The sequence below is a fragment of the Selaginella moellendorffii genome, unplaced genomic scaffold (genome assembly GCF_000143415.4).
Source record: "Selaginella moellendorffii unplaced genomic scaffold, v1.0 SELMOscaffold_8, whole genome shotgun sequence".
Classification (NCBI taxonomy): Eukaryota; Viridiplantae; Streptophyta; class Lycopodiopsida; order Selaginellales; family Selaginellaceae; genus Selaginella; species Selaginella moellendorffii.
Window position 1 is genome coordinate 2,598,762 of NW_003314269.1, and position 10,004 is coordinate 2,608,765.

The 10,004-nt window shown below is 49.6% G+C and overlaps 1 protein-coding gene across 1 annotated transcript; it reads right to left on the reverse strand.

The window, feature by feature from the left end:
• Positions 1–2,099: 2,099 nt before the first annotated feature.
• On the reverse strand, positions 2,100–3,909 carry LOC9635744 (protein RETICULATA-RELATED 4, chloroplastic). The gene is made up of 8 exons (XM_002967387.2): positions 3,254–3,909; positions 3,109–3,177; positions 2,908–3,039; positions 2,801–2,854; positions 2,708–2,752; positions 2,510–2,649; positions 2,337–2,462; positions 2,100–2,275 (listed from the first exon to the last, which is right to left on the reverse strand). The coding sequence occupies exons 1-8, from the start codon at positions 3,845–3,847 to the stop codon at positions 2,227–2,229; spliced, it is 1,209 nt and encodes a 402-aa protein (XP_002967433.2). The 5' UTR covers positions 3,848–3,909; the 3' UTR covers positions 2,100–2,226.
• Between the last annotated feature and the right edge of the window lie 6,095 nt (positions 3,910–10,004).

Sequence of the window (10,004 nt, forward strand, 5' to 3'; positions counted from 1 at the left end):
CAATAGGCTTGCTAAAAGCATGAGAAAAAAGCGAAAAAGTAAGAGGAACTATAGAAAGGATATCAACATTAGCCATTCCCCAAATAATGAATAATATCAAAATCATATATTTGAAGCTTCAAAGCCCACTGAGTAGTATGACCAAGAAGGTTCTTTCACTTCAATAACAAAATAACTATAGCATGATCACTTTTTAGTAATGTCCGAGAATTATGTAGATAAGCATGAAGTTTTTTGAAACCCTAGATTATTGTTAAACACTCTTTTATTGTGGAGTAGTTCACCTCTACCGGTTGTAATGTACAATTAATGTATGCAATGGGATGGTGTTGACTAGGCACATTTGAGCTCTCTTGCATCAACACATCTCTAAGATTGATATAAGAAGCATCCATGAGCAAAATGAAAAATCAAGTGTAATTAGAATATGCCAAAATTAAAGGAGTTGTCAATAGCTTTTTTAGATTTGTAAATGCCCCCTCACAATCCACAAACTAAATGAAAGATGATGTTGACAACTTTAACAATACTTACAATGGTGCAATACGATCAGAAAGACAATCAAGTAAATGCTCGAGATATTGCACCTTGCCTAAGAAGTGCTACACATCATTCACACACTTTGGAGTAAAAAACTTAAGAGTAGCCACAAATTTGTCATGATTAACTTACAAATCTTCACAAAAAATATGGTACCCAAGATAAGTGGTGTCTTTGGACCAAACATGCACTTTGATTACTTCAGCTTTAAACCAACTTCTTGCAGTTGATTAAATACCTTACGAACATCACAGACGTGTTCTTCTTATATCCCCTCCAAGTGGATTGAAACATCATTAATAAAATCAATAGTCATTTTTGGCATATTGCAAAAGAACCTTATCCATCATCCACTAGAAAGTTATTGGAGCATTGTTTAAACCAAACGACATCATTAAGAACTTATACAAACCAAATGGTGTACAAAAAACAGTCTTGGGAATATCTTCCTTAGCCATTAGCACTTGCTAGTACCAAAAGCAAGATTTTACTGTGAAACACAAATCTCTAAGCCCCAAAGTGGAGCTGAGAGGGTGCCACATGGTAATGGCTGAAGTAGAAGCCAAATAAGCATAATAAGTTTGAATTAAAAGTTTTAACTTGAAAAGTCGAGAGCGGGAATGGAACTCTTAAAGAAGTGCTCGAGGAAAGAGGATAAAGCAATCAATAAGTGAGCCTTTAGAAAAGGGACATAAGAGGACCAACATATAATATGTGGAAGTGTTGGGACCAAGTTCGAGATAGAGTTTGAGTTGGATCTGAAATGGAATTTGGGATAGACCCGAGATGGACTTGAGATGGAGTCGGAGAACAAGTCCAAGATGAAGTTCGAGATGAAGTTTGAGATGGACTTGGGATGGAGTTTGAGAAGGAGTCTCAGATAGACCTGAGATGGAGTTCGAGATGAACCTGAGATGGAGTCCGAGATGGACCTAAGATGGAGTCCGAAATGGAGTTTGAGAAAGAGTCAGAGAAGGAGTCAAAGATCGAATCCAAAATAGAGTCTAAGATCAAGTTCAATATGGGAACCAAGACCGAGTCCAAGATCAAGACTAAGACCAAAACCAAATAATTAAATCAATAATACACATCATCCCCAGGACTCTCATAGAAGAACTTCAGCCAGACGCCAAGATTGGCAACAAGCTATACCACACATTGTGTATACTACTATTAATTAAGTCTGATTATTTAATTGGAATCATATAGCATCAAGCAATTGCATTAACTACTACTTTAGAGTTAAAGGAGGAAGAGGTTATTACTTTGCCATGAAGATGAACAAAAAAATGAAAAAACAAAAGAAATGAAATAAAAATAACTATAAAGAAATAGAGATCTAAACAATGCAAAAATTAAATTTAAACCAAAATCCCAAATCTAAACACTCATCAGGACAATCAAAACTACCCTTCATCTCCACCAATATGAGTGTATAGAATATAAAAATGGAATACAAAAATATACATATCAATTATCCCAATAACCTTCAAGACCAAATGATCCAGATTGAAATTAATTTGATAATGGTTATCAAAATCCCATTATACTAATAATAGTTTACAACATTGTATTTCATTTCACATATCTTAATAATATATTAATAATTTTAAGAATATCCTAGAGCATTGATTGTGCAATTTCAATTTCTATTTGCTTCTTCAGACCACGTCTTGTTCAACAAGATCATTCACGTATTTTCTGAACACCAACCCATCGAGCATAATCTACCCACCTGTTTACAAGCAGCAGCATAAGAGGAAGAAGAGAAACCATTTTTGCTTCTTTATACTCACATAAGGGAGCCCAGAAACGTGTTGCCTGTTCGGACCGCAAAGCAGAGTACACTCAGGGCAAGCTTTTTGTTGTGAAGCATTGGCTCCAAAATCCGTTGCTCCACCACCCCAGCCAAAATTTGGTACCTGCACACAATCGTTAGCATGAAAAGCCGAACACCAGTTTCTCATACCGCAAGTTACTCGACACTGCCATGTAAACGCCATATGCCAGACTTGTAGAGAAAATCGGCACATCTTCAGCCTCACCAGCGAAGTTCTTGTCCAGTGACTTTCTCACACTGATGAGACCATTCGTTACCGCTGTGCCAACCTGAAAGAAAAAAGAAAAGGTCGCAGGAAGAAAAATAGTGACAAAAATGGCGGCTTACCAGAGATGCAGTAACTCCAACACCTAAAAGCTTTGCTCCATTTCTCTGAAAGCCGTGGACGTGAGCGGTTGCAGAAACACAGGTTTTACTTACCCCAATAGCTCCCATCCGCTGCAGTAGAGAGTAAGAAGTCCCTCTGATGGCAACCTGGAAAGAACCACAAGAGTTGCGTTTTGGCAATGCTTTGCGCAATACTATACCTGAAAAGCATTGTCTGGACATCCATAGAAAAACTTTGCGAGCTTGCCAGCCTCCATTGCAGGCGCTGCGCGCAAGGACACTGTCGGAGCAGGAAGCCAAACAAGCATAAAGTCGGCAATCAGTGCCATCACCTGTCACAAAGAAACACCGGTTCAAGAGAGAAGGTAACGAAGCACAAAAAAGTATCTTAGAGAACTTACAATGTCTGCAAACACGAAATCCAACTCCTTGGAGAAGTTCTCCTTGCGTCGCTCCAGTTCTGCCGCAGTCTAAGTACATTTGCGAATCACTCACGAGAATGCAAGTAGAAAAGACGAGGAGAAGAGCTCACTTGCCCACGCATACCTTGGTGAAAATCCCCACACCGCATTCGATGAACACCTTGGTGAGGAACAAATCGTCGGCCAGGAGTCTCTCCGTGAACCCACTGAACTGGAGCAGCCATCCTCGCAGCGGGGTCTTCTCCAGCAGCACAAATCTCTCCACAATGGCCGCTGTCACCCTTCCATCCTGGATCGCGTAAGCCAGGTCTCGCGGGATGTTGTCGAGCGATCTCCCAAGGCTGGCCAGCGCGAGCAATGCCTCTGTCCTGTTCTTATCGCTGCTGGAACCATCGTCTCCGCCGCCAGAGCCGCCGCCATAGCCCCCTGTGGAACCATTGCCGCCGCCGCCGCTGCTTCCATCGTCTAGCTCCATGGACGCGGATGCCTGGCGGGGCACGAATCTCGACCGCGGCCCAGCCATCCTGGCGGCGAACAGACCTGACGATGCCGCCGCGGCGAAGACGAGCTTGGGGGTTTTGGATCGCGCATGGCGGAGATCGACGCGTTGCCTCTGAGAGAAGATTACCAGGCGCTGCTGCTGCTGCTGATGCTGGGAGGACGCCACGCCATAGCTGGATTGCGACGATGACGCTGCGGCTGGGATGCACAGCGCCATAGCCGTCCCCTTCGCAGGGGAAAAAGAGAATGGCAATTCCAACCTTTAGTTTTCTAATGAACCCTAAACTCTTAACGGTAGAGAGATCTTTTGCGAGGCGATCGATGGAGGAGCTCGCGGCGTGCTCATTTACAGCGATCGATCGATCTTCCACGCCTCCATCGATCGCCTGGATCGGTCTTCCTGGAATGTGGGTGAGAAATTGTCTCGACTCACAGTGGGGATTTCTCAGCGATGATCCACGATCGGACAATGTGGGGGAAAGCGAGAGATTTTTCGCGTTCTTTTGCAGCGATCGCGTGCCGATCGAGCTCTTTCTTTTGCGGAATGTTTTCGATCGAGGGCGACAATAAGAGGTAAATTACTTACCTAGCGTTTTAACTTTTTTTACGCTAGCCAGCCTTTATAAATCTGCATGTAGGTCTTTCAACAAGGCGGCGGTAGTAAGGTCTTTTCATCGATTCGAGAGGAGTCGAGTTCTTAGGCGGCGACGAGCTTCTTCATTATCGACCGCGGCGTCGGTGAGTTTCTTCTTGTCTCGCGTTCTTGATCGTGGTCGTAGCAGAACTCGTGAAGAGATTGCTCGTTTTCCCGTCTTTCCAGTCTTTGCCATCCAACAAAGCCGCGAGCTTTGCGCTCCAGGTGAGTCAATCTCTCGTTTTTCCTTGCGAGCCTCATCGCTTTCTTCGAAAGGTGAGCCATGGGTGGAGGATGGGATGACGATGGTTTCGAGTTCGTGGAAGAAGTGGAGCGTGACGAACAACCGGCAAGAGAGGACATGGAGCTTGATCTGGTCGTGGTTTCTCCCATTGCTGCTAGCGCCGCGGCCCCCTCGAGGGAAGCTTGCGCTCTCTTCAGCCTCATCGAAGTGAAGTCGGACAAGCAAGAGCTAAGCTTTGTGGAGAAGGTGCTACTGTCCGAGTCCCAGATCTTTGAGCTCTTCAACAAGCTTGCTCCTGGATCCGTCCGGGTGGAGGATCAGCGATGGTTTCTCGACACGGGACTTTTGGAGGCTGTGTCGCTGGAGACGGTGGGTTTTTACGGGAGCAAGGGGTTGATGGTGGACATCTTTGCGAGAGAGAAGGCTTTCGTGGAGGAGGATATCGCCAAGCTGAGGTCCGACCAGCTTCCGGCGGGTCTCTACGGTGCCTTGCACGGCCGCAAGCTCTTGATCTTCTACTGGCAGCCGAGCAAGAAGTTCACGGATGCGAGGAGGAGCGACATCTCTTGCAACTTCATACGCTACTTGGTGGAGCTGTGCGATGTGGTGTATAGCTGCATTGAGCTGGAGAATGGTGGCGCGTCCATGGCCTCGATTGGCACGTCGAGCAGCAAGAGAAAGCGGACTCAGCGGCTCCAAGTTTCCATGGTGAAGTCGAGCGACAACGATTTCAACGTCAGGAGAGGCTTTCGGTTGCCTGCCGGAGGTGGAGCGTCGAGGCTCTCTCCTCGCAAGCTTAGCGAAGGCTTCTATCGCACTGGGCTGCTTGAGACCGAGAAGTACACCCCCAAGGAGTCTTTCTCGCACGATCACGCGACCGTGCCACCGGAGAAGCTCGGTGAAGTCGTGAAGAGCTGGGGGGACGTCCAGATCGACTACACGGAGATGAAGGACGAGGACTTTATCCTTTTCTGCCAGAGCGCCATGCCGGATAGTGGTCAGGAGCTGCGTGAGGCATTGGCAACTCTGGATGACAAGATCAGCGCCGCGGGTAGCGAGTTTTCCAGCACTGAAGAGCTCTTCAACAAGGAAAAGGAGGAGGTTCTCTCGGTGTTTGCAAGAGGTCTGAATGCTTACTTGAGGCTTGCCTGTCCATGGGAAGAAAAACTTCTTCTGGGAGGTGGCGAGCAGCGGGCCTGCACAGGCTCGGTTGACTTCATCAAGTATCACGAGGGCTGGAACGAGCAGTCCATAGAAGCTGACGAGAAGGCGCTTTCGGAGATGGAGGCGAAGCTGCTGGAAGTTTTGGCAGCGGACAAGAAGGAGAAAGTATTCATTGGATCGAAAGTCTCAGTGCAAGGATTTTCCGGATTCTTCGTCATTGCTCGAGAGGGGAAGCGGTTATCCGGGCCTATGACTTATGGGGAGACTTTCACCGCAATCAGGGGTCACTCTCGGGTTGAGGCGCGTCTCTTAACAAGAAATGGTGGTCCTGAGGTGGTTTCATCCGACAACTTTGATCTCTTTGCCGGAAAAAAACTGGTAGCGAGGAACACCAGGTTCCGCTCCGTGGACCATCCATCAGGAGATCATTTCAGGCAGTGGCTTGGTTTCTGTGCGGAAGAAGTGGGACTCATGCTCAAGAAGAAAATCCAGCTTGCAGCTTCTCTGAAGGACCAGGTGGATGCAACCGAAGATTACCTTTTGCAGTGCATTCTTGCGGACTGCCTAGACGAAGTCGGTAACGTAGACTTCGCCAAGAAGCTTAAGGAACTGCAAGGCCGCGAAGTGGAGGATCCCAGTCTGTCGGATTCAGTCCGGTCTCTCTGCATGGGAGCCTACGTAATGAGACGGCAGCAGTTCATGGGGATATTTCTGGACTTGGTGGAGGACAGTCTCTTCCATATCCTCAAGTCCAAGGTGAAACTGGAACTGGAAGCGCAGCATAAGGCACGGGTGGAGTCTCTGAAGCAGAAGAAGTCGGACGTGGCCTCGGCTTACAAGATGAAGCTTTCGCAGAGCGATGGAGAGGCGCTTCCAAAGATCAAGATCAAAAGCTGCAGACCAACAAGTGGTGGCTCTTCGTGGCGAGTTTTCAGCCTTCTGAAGGGTGATGTGCCAAAGATCTCTATTAGCTTCCTGAGGCAGCAGACGCACAGTGAGCGGATTATCTGGAAGGTGGTGGAGTTTCTACCCCAGAAGAAAGAGCTGGAGTTGCAAGCGGCCAAGAGCGAGCATATCATCGTTCCAAGTAGTTCCGGGCTCCAGACCATTGCTGATATCGACTCCCAAGAGTATACTCTGAGCAACGTGATTCTTCTCAAGTCTGGCCAGGTTCTACTTTTCGTTAAGGGCGTGGTGGAGTCGTGCATGGCAATCTATCTCTGCCAAAGTCTTGGTAGCAGGATTCGCATTCCTGAGAGGGAGCCTATGAAGGTGCTCAAGAGGGGCTTCGACTTGGCTGCTTTCGATGAGGCGTCCAACTTCATTGCCTTCTACGAGCAGTCCCTTGCAGCGATCAAGATTTTCCGCTTTACCGATGGCTTCCGTGAGCTCTTCTGGACTGGCGTGGACATAGAGCTCGACAAGTATCACGGCAGTACCACTATCACTGGGCTCCACTTTGTTCCATCCAGAGCGGAACTTCTGCTGTTCGATGCAACAGGCTGCGTGAGGGTGTTTGAGGTCGCTCAACCAGCGATGATGAAGCCTCGGACGATCCAGTTGCTAGATTCTTTTCTCAAGGCCTGCGTCACGCCGGATGGTCTCTGCCTGCTGGCTATTTGCAAAGGTGACGAGATTCCAGATGCCGAGAACTTTCAGACGCTTTCAGGTCATGTCTACAGGCTTGACGACACTTGCGAGCTCATCAAGACAGTGACGCTTTCGGATATCTGTGTCAGTAGCGTGCATCAGCTCGAAGCACAGGTCGTCTTGTTCGGAAGCCAAACGCACCTCCTGGTACTTGACGACGAGAAGAACGTCCTCCATTCGGTCGTGCTGGACGTAACTTTGGCGTCCCAGACTTGCCAGATTCGCCTGCGCGACAAGTGTGACTCCGCGGAAGAAACACCCATGTCGACGAGCGTCTGCTACGAGGTGGATTACCTCTACCACATCTTCGACAAGTACGCAGTGAGCCCTCCTCTGCTCAGAGCGTCCCCGAGGTGCATTACATTCCGGATGGTCGTCAGAGTGCTCAATGGATCCCACGACGGTAACGACGCCGAAGTCGTGAAGCATGCTAAGATGGTGCTGGACAAGCTTCGTCGAGAGAAAGGAAAGGAGGTTCTCAACGTGGACATCTCGTTCGAGGCTGAGCACTTTGATCGCAAGCTTGAGGTCCGGACGAGCCGGCGCTGTCTGGGAGATTTCTTGCGACGGCTTTCGTGCCTGGTTCCCGTCCAGATTGCTAGAGCAGAGAACAACAGCTTGCGGCCTCTGATCAACGGCATGAGAATGGCAGCCGATGTCAACTACGCGGACTCCATCTCACTTGCGGAGATCGTCCGCTTTGGACTTTATGACGCAGTCATCCAGAGCTGGAACGGGCCTGTCAAAGTTATATCCTCCATGGGTAAACAAAGCAGCGGGAAGTCCTACCTCCTGAATCATCTCAGTGGCTCTCTACTGGATGTAGCAGGGGGACGATGCACAGACGGTGTGTGGATGACTACTTGCACGGCGGAGGATTGCTTATATGTCATTCTCGACTTCGAGGGACTTGGAAGTTTTGAGAGGAGCGAGCAAGAGGACATGCTACTCTCGATTCTTAATGCAGCAGTCAGCAACATCACGGTTTTCAACAAAAAGGTGAGTTTTGTAGTGAGACTTTCATTGTTTCGAGCTTTCTGACATGCTGACGTGCAGGACTTCCACCTTGATAAGGAAACCGAGGCTCTGTTCGATCGGTTCCAGGCAGGAGTGAGCTTGGTTAAGCAGGACGAGAAGCTCTTCAAGGGTCTGTTCTACATGGCTATCAAGGACGTGGATGCAGCAGACGTCGAGGACCTGAGGCACGAGTTTTACTCCAAGATAGCGCAGATTTGCAGTAAGTCAGAGGAGAACTTCCTGACGAGAATGTATGGTGGGGAAGTGGAGATATGCGCTATGCCACCTTTCAACCGTTGCGAGTTCTACGAAAGCATCTCCCAGATTGCTCGAGGAGTTGGAGCCGGTTCACACGAATGGGAAGAGTTTTCTGCGGGACCTCAAGCTCATAATCGCTCAAATCAGCTCGAAGGACTGGTCGCCGATTGATTCCAAGAGGATCGCCTTCAAGCTCACCATGCTTGCCAAGAACTTGCGCTCAGCCGTCGTCCAGGGGTGTATGGAAGATGGCAAGCCTCTCGTCAACTTCGACACCGAAGAACAGATCGACGATGCAGCTCTCGGTATTGAGGGTCTCGCTTTCAGTGTTGAGGATGCCGGCCTTCGTCTCGGCTGCTATGGTGACTTGGATTTATCCAGAGCGGTGCTGGAGCAGCTGCTGGGCGAGTTTGAGAAAGTGATGCCGCGGACTGGTAAAGGTGATGAAGAATGGCACAGGAAAGCAGAGATTTTCCTCGTGGAGCTCGTCGAGAGGCGCAAGGACCGTGTCACAAAGTGGATCGGCTCCAACACTGCTGCGTTTGCCACCGAAGGCGATGTCCAGAAGCTGGTGCTCGAGGCGGCAGCGATGATCTCTGGCATGAAGGAGAGCCTGGCTCTGTGCAGCTGCAAGTGTACCCGCTGCTTCCTCCGGTGCTCGTTGGAAAAGTCTCACAAGAGCTCGCACAGCTGCAACGGGAACCACCGCTGCTCGGAGTTTTGCACGTACTGCGTGGAGGAAGGAACGAGCTCCGCGAGCCACTGTGCGGACGTTGCAGGTCACGAAGGCTCCCACGACTGCAAGCTCAAGAGCCACACTTGCGGCCACGAGTGCGAGCTCCTCGGCGCGTCGAGCAACTGCAACAAGGTGTGCTCCAGGAAAGTCGGCCACCCGGGCGAGCACAAGTGCAACTCGAGGCAGCATATGTGCAAGGAGAAGTGCCAGCTCCCGGGCTGCGACAACATCTGCGTCTCACCGAGCGAGCTCGATCACAAGCTCCACGCATGCCACGAGAAGATGTGCCCGACACCGTGCTGCATGCCGGGGTGCCACCGCAAGTGTGCCACCGCCGACCACTTCCACTCGATGAAGAGCGGTATCCAGCACTTCTGCGAGAGCGAGCACCCGTGCCAGGAGGCGTGCCAGTCCCCGGGGATTTGCGACGTGGTGACGGAGGTGGTGAAGAAGACGAAGACGTTCGTGGGGAAGCGGTCGCAGTTTGAGTACGAGCACGTCTCGGAGCAAAACGGCGTGAGAAAAGGATGCTGCGTGCCGGTTCCAGCTTTCAACAATACCCATGCTGGGCCTCACATCCACACGACGAACCCGAGCGCCATCCACTTCTGCCCGGTTCGCTGCCAAGGCTGCGGCTACTTTTGCAACCTGGCCATCGGACACCGCGGGCT